Source organism: Hippopotamus amphibius, chromosome 6, assembly GCF_030028045.1.
Source record: "Hippopotamus amphibius kiboko isolate mHipAmp2 chromosome 6, mHipAmp2.hap2, whole genome shotgun sequence".
Classification (NCBI taxonomy): Eukaryota; Metazoa; Chordata; class Mammalia; order Artiodactyla; family Hippopotamidae; genus Hippopotamus; species Hippopotamus amphibius.
Window position 1 is genome coordinate 60157554 of NC_080191.1, and position 12823 is coordinate 60170376.

The window sequence follows — 12823 nt, forward strand, 5'->3', positions numbered from 1 at the left end:
TATACCTTTTCCACCAAACACTTAAAATAATAGAAGTTGATTTGTCTGACATCTAGTCATTGTTAATATTTTCCTATAAACTCGAAAGTTTACAGACTGTAAGCTAAGAGATTGTCTTAAATGGCTCTAAAAATAACCTTCTTCCTTTGTGATAGATCAACCATTCCGAGGCTGGGTAGTTTGTGTCCCAAATGCCTCAGAGCATCAATGAAATGAGCCTTATGAAAATTTCAGATTCATTAGATCCAACAGCTGTCCTCCAGCACATGCAATCGATACAGTCATGAAGGCTTCGGTGTAAAGCAAATCACATTTTCCCTGTGACTTACATCCTAATGCAGAGATGCTTTATCTTCATTTTGGCTAAATGCCTATTAGTAGAGGTTCCTCCCGCTCTGGCGGACGTGCTGTCAGCTGGCGAATGGTCTGTAAAAGGCCAGTGCACCAGGAAATGGCACTGTTCTGCATCCTTTTGATAAAGGAGAAGAATCTTAATCTACATCTTTTGTAAATTGGGATGTTTTTCTCTTTGCATTTTAAAAAAGTGAGGTTTTGTTACTTTTTATGGTGAATTTCAGCGATTTTTAAAGTTCATCAACATTGTCCCTGAATTTGCAACAGGATTAAATCAGATGGCAGACAAATGGGTCTCTGAGAATGTCAGCACTTTGTTATTCCTCCTAAGAAAAGATGGCTTGTTTTTTGGAGAGTGGCTTTGAAATAGGCATATATTAACAACTTGTTTAAGACCTCTGGCAATCCCAGGATTTCTCTTTGAGTAAAAAACTTAGTGAGCTGGTAGTTTTGTGTCCCTGAACTTGCACGGAACAGCCCCTTCCCTTCTCCCCAGCTCTTCTAATTCTTTGCCCATTGGCTGAGTGTGAGGTTAACACTAGACGGAGATTCTGTGACTGGATCTGCCTCCGTGCCAACAACTCCCAGCAATTTGGAGGAGGGGGGATGTGGAGAGACTTTTTATGAAGAAGACCATTTCAACCTTTGAAGTTTTCTTTCAAAACGTTACTGTATAAAAATGTCCTTGAAAAATACTGACTCATATCAACATACCGAACTGTTGGAGGTTTTCTCCCCCCAAACTCCAGTGTTCTTTACCCGCTAGCTATTGGGGACTTCGATGATTCTTTTTTCAACAGCTGTATTTTAAACCACAAAGGACAGCCCTAAGAAGCAGGGGCACCACTGTTGCGAACAACAAAAGCCAAAACCCAAACTGCAGAGTAATTGAGGATTCGAACGGGAAGACCACCTTCTGGGCCCCGGGATGCAGGCCACGGGGGCTCCTCATCCTCAGGGAGGAGAAGCATGTCGTGACCGGCCATTGGTGCCAGTCTGAATGTTGAAAAGCATTCCTTTTGTCCTCAGGTGGGGGGCTGAAGCCTTGGGTTTCAAGGCGCCATTATTCCCGTCTGCCCTGGATGCCGGATGCCAGAAAGCCACTGGTCTGGGGCGACCGCTGAATGTATTATGTCAAAGAAATAGCGTTTGGGGGCTACCCCGAGGTAGACAGCTACCCGAATTGCCTGGCCCTCCCAGGTGGCACTGACCAGCTGTGTAAGATAGGGCTCTGGACCAGCAAAGGCTGTGGACACGTAAAAAGTAGCAGCAGCCTCAGAAGGACCTCTTGAGAGGTGTTCCTGGGGAGGGGCGAGTCACCGTGCTGTGTGACTGGCGGGTGTGGAGGAGCAGGGACACCGGTCCTGTGACTCCCAGCATCATCCCTCCCTACCTGCCAGGAAGACTGGCCTTCCATTCAGCGGACAGTTTCTGGGGACCTACAGTGTGCTAGACCCTCTGTGGGACGCGGGGACGTGAACGCGGTAAGGCGTGATCCTGGCCCTGATGCCGCGTCTGGGGGAGGACACCGAGATAAATCTCTGCCAGAGGGCCCGGGTCTTTGCTCAGGCCTGTGAACCCCACCAGCAGAGACAAGTCTGTCTAGTTCCTGCTGCTTCCCCAGCTCCGGGCACAGGGCTGGCACCTACGAGCGCAGCACAGATCTATTGACTGGATAAATATAGGAGCTAAGGGCAGTGAGAGCCCAAGGGAAGAAGGAAGTGACTGCTTTCAACACGTTTCCACAAGAGAAACTTGAACTGGACCTTCTAGGATGAGGAGTATCTAGAGGACAGGGCAGCCCGAGTGGAGAAGAGATGCCTGGAAGCGTGAACAGCGATGCCTGTTCCGGGGCTGCAAGAGGCCGCTGCCTCGGGCTCGGGCAGGGCAAGATTGCGCTGCAGGAAGAGAAGGGCCTTGGGCACCTCACCAGAGGCTGAGGTTTCTCCATCATTAGACTTGGACTTAGGAAGCAGGCTCTGAAGGCCAGGAGGAGAGCAGACCAGGGGTGACCGGGGACTCAGGGCTCATCCAACAGCCCTGCAGGACCCCTCGCTGACCGTTCCCCACGAGACATCTCTGTTCATTTATGGGCCCTCCACTGCCTCTGGTGCAGTATTTTGCATATAGTAAATCATGCATAAATATCGATTGATTATTTTTTTTCTTAGTTCTATGGTCCTTCAGTCGCTTCATGGCCTAGCTGGGCCCTGAATCCAGGTCCTCCGATGCTTCCATTCTTTTACATAAAGAGCTCTCCAAATACTTAGTCAAAAAGTTTTTGGCTTCGGTTTACCGTGTCTGTTGAATTCCAGCCTTCAGCTCAAATTTTTATCAAGGATTTCATTTTTCAAAAATGTACTTTAGAACTACAAGATCACTAGAGTTGGTCTTAAGGAGTGCGGGTAAATACTCACTCTTTAAAGTCATTGCTACTGAGAACTAGGCTTTTTTAGGAGTCACTTGTGTGGATAAGTTTTTCATTCCTGCTACCTAAAATATTTCTTTTTTTTTTTCTTTCAATCTTTATTGGAGTATAATAGCTTTACACTGCTGTGCCAGTTTCTGCTGTACACCAAAGTGAAGCAGCTATATTTATACATATATCCCCATATTAAAATATTTTTCTTGACAAATCATTTTTTAAACTTTTCTAGTTAATGTAACGCAAATATTATTGATTGGGTTAGTGTTTTTTTAAACCTCTATCTGACGTTCTAGTTTTCCTACCCATGTTTTCAAGAGCTAAATAGATACAATGGATTTCACAGCTGACATAAGCCTAGTGAGACACCAAGTCATAATTAATTTAGGCCTCAGTGGCATCCAGTTGGCACTGGAAGAGCTCTGACCTTATCTTTGATGCGTTCAAAGCCAGTTATTTTTACCCTGATGCTCCAGGAAGTACACAGCCACGTCGTCTCTTTGTTTTCTTATTACAGAATCAGTTGAGAGGCCCCCCTCTTCCCAGTGTATACGCTTTGGAAGCTGGTGCCACTCCAGGTGCCTGCTGAACTTAGCACTGTTTAATAGGGCAGCCCCTTGGGGTGCCAGGCAGGTGAGGGACATGCCAAGAGAGGGTGTCCCGCTTGTCAAGGCCACCCAGAGTCCTTGGGATGGTGTCACAGCTGTTTAATTATTCCAAGTGGAATGACTGTCCTCAGCAGAGAGGTAAAGCAGAAGGGCCGCTCCTTAGTCTCTCCACATCCGGGCTCTGTACCGCCTTCCCTCCCTCAGATATTCCTGCACTCTCCATCCTCTCCTTCTGCAACCTCCTTGTGGAACCTTAATTTTCCAGGAAGAGTAAATGGCTGGTAACCACTCAAAATGTTTCTCCTACGAAGGGGTTTCGTATCTTCACACATACCAAAGCCTTAGGCTAAAGGCCTAGGAGCAGATTTCAGGCCTCTGAGAGCCTCTTAAAGAAGACTGGGGTAAAGGGAGCAGGCCCTGAAATCATGACTTGTGAGCTGTGTGTTCTGTGAGTGAGAGCAGCCCTGAGGGGACAGAGGGTGCAGCTCGGCAGATGCCATCGGCTGTTCCAGATCACCAGGTTCTCCCTGTGAAAATGCTGCGATTTGTGAAGTGCCCCCTTCCTATGCACCGTGTCTCTAGGTTTCTGTGTTCTCTATGTTTAGCTCTCTATCATACACGTGAGTGTATCTGGGTACAAAGCAAAGAGGAATGTGAGAGTAAGAGGCCCATGTGACGTGTGGACAGGCAGTGTCTGCAGGCATCCGGGAGCAGGGTTCTCAAACTTTAAGGTGCATGACATCCCCCGGGGGGCGGTGGGGAGGCGGGGGTCTCGGTAAATGCAGATTCTGATTCAGTAGCTCCAGGGCAGGACTGATAGGGCATGTGCTTCTCTGACCAGCTCTGGGATGGTGCGGATGCTTCGTGAACCACAGTGACAAGGTCCTGCAACAGTGGTTCTCAGCTTTGGCTGCAGAGTCCCATACCTGGCGAGCTTTTAAAACCTCCGATGCCAGGCTGCACCCCACCAATGAAATCAGCATATCTGAGGGTGGGACAGTAGTATCAGTAGTTTTGAAAGCTCTCCATGCCGTTCTCGACCAGGTTGAGTTCGTGGGGGGCGGGCGGCAGAGCTGAGTGGATGACGGGACACATTCCTATAACTTTGGAAATTTACCAGAAGTATGTTGCAGCTGTCACTGTCTGAGAGTGTATGAATTAAAATGAATTAAATGTTACCAGCTCTGTTTTAAGAAAACACCATCAAGTTTCCGAAGATTTCTTCCAGCCACCAGGCTCTTCTCCGCCTGTGTTTATCAGCCACAGAGTCTCAGTTAAAGCCCTCACAGATATTTTTGCTGTTCTGCACTTACCCGTGGCCTCCTGTTCCTACTGCACAGTTTGCTGCCCTCAATTCTTTCTGGCTGTGAGGGGTCTAGATGAGAATAAAATGTTTTATCTTCCTGTAGAGCAGAGGTTCTCAATCCTACCGCCCATTAGAATCACCCTGGGCGATTCTGACTTATTGTGTCTTGGGCAGAGTCCCTGCACTAGGGGAGTTTGAACATCTCCCTGGGTGATTCTAATGTGAACTCAGGGATGAGAGCCAGGTTATGAGATAAAATGAAATTTGAAAAGAAAACAATATTGGTATTTTCTTCAACATTTAAAAAACTGGTTCTAAAAGGGAAAAGATGCTGGTCAGGCCATAAACAAAATATAGAAAAATTTTTTAAAATATATATGTAATGATTTATTTAAATATATATTTAAATCTGTATCCCCTCACCCAATATTGTATTTTTGAGGAGGCCAATATGCAAAGTGAGGGGACTCTTGAGCTGGATTTGGAGTGCACCGGCGGAGAAGGAAAGTATTCCTGACATAAACATCACTCACTGTGTTAATTAGGACCGCGCTAGCTGGGATAGGGTTTTGGTGCACATGTAACATGTGTGTGTGTGTGTGTGTGTGTGTGTGTGTGTGTGTAAGCGCGGCCCCAGGCCCTGAAGGAGCACGAAGGTTGAGGGCAGGCCAGCCCTCAGTGTCCTACCGCATCTGTGTGTCTGGGGTCAGGTGCCTCCCAGAAAGGTGCTGGCTGTGGACCCTGCAGTTGGAGACGCAGACTGCAGGCCGCCTGGGTGCGGGAGCCTGCAGAGCTCAAGTGCTACAGTTAAGCGCCTGTGCTCTTTTCTTCTTTTCTCCACAGATATCGCAAACGGCACCAGTTCAGGGGGGTACCGCCCACCTCCCAGAACCAAAGAAGTCATCATCAATGGCCAGACTGTGAAACTTAAATATTGTTTCACCTGCAAGATTTTCCGGCCTCCTCGTGCCTCTCATTGTAGCCTCTGCGATAACTGCGTAGGTGAGTAGCAGCAGAAGTCACCTCTGTCCCACCTCTAATGCTTGTGCTAAAATGTCTGTAGCTGATGCAGTAGCTGATTTCCTTTGAATAGACCTTGTGCTAAAGAGAATCAGCATGTATGTCTCTTTAATCTTTCAAAGCTAAACAACTCGATCATAGTTAATATTTCAACAGTATAGCCTCCTGCCACTGATCCCGTTCACTAAGCCTAGCGTTGCCAAATCTCTTTTTTATTTTTTCTTTGTACTCCTGCAACACCCCTAGGACAGCACAATGTCCTAGGCCTTCTCTTCTTGGGGCACACACGCCTGAGCGGGGATTCTTTGTTCCCTGGCACTGCTAGATGGGCAGACACTTGAAATCGAGGCCTTTCATCCCTAGATCCACCATTGCCCAAGGAGCTGGCTGCGAGCATAGCCAGGTTCTCCCAGCTCCTCAGAGGGCATTTTGCTTGGGGAGCTGGAGGCATCTGAAGCCCAGAGAGAGGAAAAGGGGAGAGGCCAAGAGACTTCTGGGCCTACAGTTAGGATTATTGCTCTTCCCAGAGACCGCTAAGACCTGCCTTCTCTGTCGGCTTGCTTTCTCCAGGACAGGCTAGGTAGCAGGCGGAGGGACACAGTGGAGCACAGAGGTCCTCAGCTGTAAGACTTGGCCCTGCTGTTAGGCTGCCACCACCCCAGCACAGGATTTCTACAACTGATGTGGGTGCCAACCCCTCGGAATTACTTGGCCAGCGCTTCCTGTCACTTCAGGCTGAGAGCTGCTACCACACCCACAGACCATCTTCTCCCCCCAGGGTGGAGCTTCTCAGAGATGAGGTTGTCAAGGAGCTGGTGAAGCCCCAGGTGACAGGAAGGGTAGTGAGAAACGGACCAAGGCTTTGCCACACAGGGGAAGACCCACATTTCTTCTGTCCCATAGCCTTCCTCTAATAGAAATAACCAGGGGTTTTCCTGGGTGAATAGGCATGGAAATCCTGTTAACCTCACACCTGAAAAGATAGAACACCTCAGAACACACCTTGTTTCCCTTAGTAACACATTATCAATACCCAACAGTTTTTGAGCCTATTAGAATTTACAGTCTCAATTCTTCTTCAGAAAAAAAAAAAGTTATATAATGTGTTTCCTGCTGTGCAAAGCTATTTTCCTTTTATTTGCCTGAAATTTACTTTATCCTAACTTTAATAATCCACGGTTTGGTAGAAAGCCCATGTTTTCCCTCTCGGGCCTTTTTTTGGTTTTATTCACTTGGAAAGATTACTTTTAGCCTTTGCCTCCCCAGCGAGACAGCATGGAATTTTGTTGTCTTTCCCAAGCAGTAAGAACCAGTTAAGAGCCTGGAATCTGGCACCCAATGGCCTGTGTACAAATAGTAGCTTCATGACTTAGACAAGCAACCTCAACTCTCTATGCCTTGATTTTCTCATCTCTCCAATAGTGTCAATAGGAGTGCCTTCCTCATGGGATGGTTGAGAGAGTAAATGAGTTAATGCATGCAAAGCACTTAGATCCACCGGTGTCTGGCTTTTGGCAAATGCCCTGTGATTGTTAGCTGCTATTCTGTTATTACTAATGCTCCCTTGACATTTTTGATTGGTTTGCTCTGGCCAATTTCTTGATCTACTGTAGTCCTCTACAGGTATGATGACCAAAACTATACCTGGTCCTCTACGTGAGGACACACACCAGGGTTTCTGCAAGGACACATGACAGCCTTTGTGTGATTTCTGATCCCCCTCCTGGTGACTCCAGCCCCCGTGGCCATCCCATGGCCATCTTGAGGATACTTTTTTTTTTCCCAGATCTTTATTGGAGTATAATTGCTTTACACTCTTTTGCCAGTTTCTGCCATATGAGAAAGTGAATCAGCTTTATTTATACATATATCCCCATATCCCCTCCCTTTTGAGCCTCCCACCCATCCTCCCTGTCCCACCTGAGAATATTTTTAAGCCAAAGCAGCACAGTGGCTTAAATATCTTCAGGGGAATAATCTATAGGGATTCACAGGACCCTTTCTTGGGTTGTAATTTTGATACTACATGATGAAATAGTATATGATGCAATATATCATCATATATATTCTTTCACACAAAATCTTTTGCATGTCTTCTCCTGGAGGTCTAACAACTTGTTCTAGTCAGCATTTATAGGAAGGGAATTGTTACCTACAAACCTGAAAAGTTTACGGGGCTTATCCTTCTATTTATCATTTATAAAATGTGTACCCGTTACTAGACACCTGACTGTTTCTGTTGGTTTGTTTGCATCAGTTGGTCTCCATCTCCTGTTTTCTGTCTCTAGGCTAGATTCCTAATCATGGTAAAACTTTCCTCTCTATCTCATAGTGTTTTAAAATTCTCTTCGGATTATATTGTAAAACACTTTCTGAAAGTTCATCTAATTCCCTCATTTGTTGCCCCCATCACCCATAGGTAAACATAGGTTTCCATATTCCTTAAAGAACCCTGATGAATTAGATGTAAAATGCTCTTACCAGAATTATTTATCTAGTTAATGGTGTACTTCTCCTATCGTATAACTGTCTAAGATGGTACCCTTTCTTATAGAAACTACCAGCTGAGAAGATAAGAGCCATCAGTCTGTAATATCCAGGATCCCTTCTGATAGGTTCTGAGCAAACTTTCTAATAAATCCAAGTCACACGCTAATCCAGAACTCCACAAGCAAGATGCTGTCCTGTAATGAGAAGATGCAGAACAGCGCAGGGAAAGGAGAGGAAGTGGGGAAGGTTGGGGTGGGCTCAGAGGAGGAAATTGGATGAAGAGCACATTGCCGATAGGTGCCTCTAAGCATCATTTGATGGTCCTAGGGCTGGAGGTTGACAAACCCTGATCAGGGTCCCGCTGTGTGGAAGACGGGTGAGATCAATAGCATACAGCTGGTGTAAAATAAAGCCACTCTCTGCACTCAGGGGACAACCACACAGCAACTCAAACCCACACAGTTTTGGTTTTCCAGTTCATTGCACTACATTTGGGCCTTTGGTGTAACCCATTAACTGACCAACGAATTGGACCTTATGCATTTGGGAAATCAGAGTGGAAAGCAGATGTCTCCAACTGAGAAGTATAATTGCAGAGTTTGTCACTATTTTATTTTTAGATAGAAAGTTTTTATTGAAAGAATTCTACTTTGCAGGCATGGGGAAAAAAATACAACGATGTGCTGAAAGCCAGGGTGTGCATAGGTGGCTTCCCTTCCCTTGTAATGAGTGGGTTTGGGTTGGTCCTTCCTAGGCACACAAATAAATGTCACTTTGCACCGGGAGGGCAGAGAGGAAAATGCAGCTTTCCGGGCAGTTCAGAAGCATATTTTTCTTTGTTAAATAAGTTTGAAATGAGAGCAAAGTCGTAGGGGCTCTGTAGTTTGAATTGAGGACTGAGGGAAGGGCTTCCTTGGGGAGCAAACTCTGTTGCTAACATAGAACAGGTTAGCAGAGCCAGGCGGTTGGGACCTGGCTGTACGGACACACAGACCCAGGACTGAATCCAGGTCCTGTCCTTGGATAATATTGGAACCTGGACAGGTTATCTGACCACCCCCAACTGTTTCCACATCTGTAAAATGGGGTGATCCTAGTACTGCCTCATAGGTTTCTCTTAAGGATGAAGTGAGATAGTGCCCAGCCAGCACAGACCTGGTGCACACCGAGGGCTCACAAAGGGCTTACGGTGACGTCATTGTGCGTGCCGGGAGATGGGCTGCCAGGGAACTGCACAGAACAACATCGTCTTCACAGAGCGTTGGGAATCCCCTTGTTTGCCTGTAATCTGGGAGGATTTTGATGATCTACAGCTGCAGGAATGAATATATTCTCTCTTTCTCTGTGTCTCTTTTTATCTCTGTTTCTCTCTTATTGTCTCTCTGTGTTGCCATCAAATCACTTCTGCACATGAAAACAGCGTATTTGGGGTTGTTTATTCATTCAGGCAATTTTTGATGTTATAAAATATTTTTAAACAACTGACAGCTGGGGCCAAGGAGCCACCTCTGCTCGCTCAGACCCTTAGGATCCCTTAGATCATTAAAGGGAGAGTAACGCAAGGAGCCAGAAAGCGAAACATACGCCGTGAGGTCTTCTCAAGACTCACTATGTATGTTCCAGCCCCTCCTGAGCCCTTTCCACGTCTCCCTGACCAGGGTGAACCCTTTCAGGGCAGTCTGTCCTCTTCCTTTTTTTAAGAACTTTTATTGAGATATAGTTAACATACAATAAACTGCATGTATTTAGAGTGTACAGTTTGGTATCCGAATCTCCCATGGAATTGGGTATTTTTAACACAACCTAAACCTGTAATAAAAAAGGGACTTACTTGAAAGTAATTTATTCGTACACTGTGAACTAAATTAAGTTTGCTAAACACTGAGAAGCAGCATTGCAGGCATTTGCAAGCCTGCTCTATGGGAGTCTGTCTGACTTAGACCAGCTGGGAGGCAGCTTCGCCTGGAGGCAGCAGCAGCTGGGTCCCAGGCCCGCTGCCTTGTCTGGGCAAAGGCGAGCCTCTCTGCCTCCGCGATGCCACATCTGGAGGGGCTGTGAAGACAGAGAAGGTGGTGCATCAAGCCCTTGAGCTGTGTCGGCCCCTGCAGAGCTCTCAGCGGCACCAGGCTCTTCCCTCACAGGAGGTGCCCTGGCCCTGTTTCTTCGTGTCCCCTTCTGTCATTTCTGGTGTGGATGGCGCAAGGAACCTCCAGACACCCTCTGCAGGGACTCAGTGCCTGGTTACTCTTGTTTTTGGGAGAGCTCAGTGGTCATCTTTAGAAGTTTGCTCCTTCTCTCCTGGGCCCTTTGCTGTGCCCTCCCTTCTGCTCCAGAGCCCGCCCCCCCCCCCCACATCCATCCAGCTGCTTCCTCTGTGGTGTGGGTTTCTGAGCTGAGACTGCAGATATCTGTTGTGTACACGCTGCTGAGCCCAGGTACTGCTTCGCAGCTGTACTCAATATCAACAGGTCTGGAATATCTGAGATTGATAATCACAGCTGCCTTCTGGCATGGGGTTGCACTCTGGAATTCCTTTTTAACTACTTGGGTATGGTGAGAAGGGTATTAGTTTTCCATAGGAAAGCATATCATTTGAAGGGAATGGAGCAAGCTACCATTTGTATCTTCCCAGGGACCCAAAAAACCCCAGGGATTTACTGTGCCCCTCCTAGTTTCCAGTATCCTTGCTTTTTACTGACATTTAATGAGCACCTGTGTGTCAGGCACTGTATTAGTATCTAGATGCATCAAAATAAAATACAGTCCCCAAGAATCATTATTAAGAACAGGCCAAAAAGAATTCGAGGCAGAACGCATTTTATTTATCATATTATGTGGATCAAAAAGAGGAATTTTACAATCTAAAGAGTATATTTAAAAATTCAGTCATCAGCATATACGCATTAAATAACATTGTATCAAAATACATAAAGTAAAAATTGTTAGAAAAGGCAAGGCTAATTTGATATGAACAATGCTAGTGAGAAATAATAATATACCTCTGGTTTTGTTGGCTCAGGTAAGCAAAATTAAAGTAAGAAAATAAAAGATGTCAATATATACTTAATAAATATATGCTGAACTTTGTTTCTACAAAGTATGTTTACCTTTTTTAACTGATTGTGGAACATTAGCAAAATTAATCACACTAGCTGCACAGAAATTCCTAACTTCCTAAAAGCGGATGCTGCAGTGTGTCACGTAATGATACAACAATAAAACTAGAAATCAATCACAAAAAATACACACAAACCTAACCAATTGTAATGTTTTTTTAAGAACCTTTTCATCCACTCTTGGGTGGCAGAGACTTCAAAACTGCAATTGTAGAATAGTCAGAAAATGACAATAAGAACAGTGTAAAATAAAACCCCATGCTAGGGACTTCCCTGGTGGTGCAGTGGTTAAGACTCCTCACTCCCAATGCAAGGAGCCCAGGTTTGATCCCTGGTCAGGGAACTAGATCCCACATGCATGTCCCATCTAAGTGTTCGCATGCCACAGGTAAGGAGCTGGCAAGTCACAACTAAGGAGCTAGCAAGCTGCAGCTAAGGAGCCTGCCAGCCTCAACTAAGGAGCACATGTGCCTCAACTAAGGAGCACATGTGCCGCAACCAAGGAGCAGGTGAGCCACAACTAAGGAGCCTGCTGCTGCAACTAAGACCCCAGTGCAACCAAATAAATAAATAAAAATAAATATTAAAAAAAAAAGCTCCATGCCAGCCAGAATTCTAAATTTTAAGCACACAAAATAGTTAACCTAAGCAGAAAAGGAGTTATTTGGAAAACTATGAGGTAGCTTGTAGAAATGAAGGAGGCTGCAGAAACCAGTCTCTGCAGCCTGGAAGAGCCAGGGGAGACTGGGTGGCTGAGCGCAGCCAGTCACACCTGCGATAGGATGTCCCAGGAGGTGCAAGCACCACAAACAAGATGTTTGTGGCACCACCACTGAGTTCTAACTCTTCTGCTGCCATCAGCTTGTAACCGTGACTCTGTCTGCAAGGACCATGGGCTGTGAATTCAGAGATCTGGGTGGGAGCACCTGGGCTTGTTTCGTTTCCACACCCAAGCAGCCAGTGAGGCGAGCGAGGTAGCTGCCCCGCTTTCAGCTTCTATAATGGGGTGGGAGGATGGGGCCTACCTCCCACCTATTTTGGGATTCTCTACAAACAGGAAGTTTACTTGGATGGTGGATGGCCAATGAAATTAAAAGTTTTAAAAAGTCTAGTACAAAAAACAAAACTGAATTTAGAAGCAACTAAAGGAACATCGCAGCCATCTCAAGAAGATAGAAAAAAGAATAGCAAAATAAACTTTAGAAAAACAGGAAGAAAACCATTAGTAACCTAGAAAACAGAAAAATAAACATGATACCAGATCTAATTCTTTGGCAAATAAACAACAAAAAGATAAACTTCTGGCAAGATTGAAAGAGAGAAAATAAGTGGAAATAACAGATTCAAATGAGACATTCTCACCACAAACTTATTTATAAATTTAATGCAATTTGAGGCAGGAGACAAGATAATAAATGTACAGTTTGATTACCAATACCATTTTGGAAAAAGAGATTATTGGAGGACTTCCTAGGTGGTGCAGTGGTTAAGAATCTGCCTGCCA

At 45.6% G+C, this 12823-nt stretch overlaps 1 protein-coding gene across 3 annotated transcripts in view; it reads left to right on the plus strand.

The window, feature by feature from the left end:
* Positions 1–12823, plus strand: part of ZDHHC14 (zinc finger DHHC-type palmitoyltransferase 14) — a 260634-nt gene that overhangs the window by 186477 nt on the left and 61334 nt on the right. For all 3 annotated transcript variants that reach the window (XM_057739593.1, XM_057739594.1, XM_057739596.1), the window contains exon 3: positions 5537–5695. In XM_057739593.1, coding sequence (XP_057595576.1) covers positions 5537–5695 — 159 coding nt within the window. The remainder of the gene's footprint in view (positions 1–5536; positions 5696–12823) is intronic.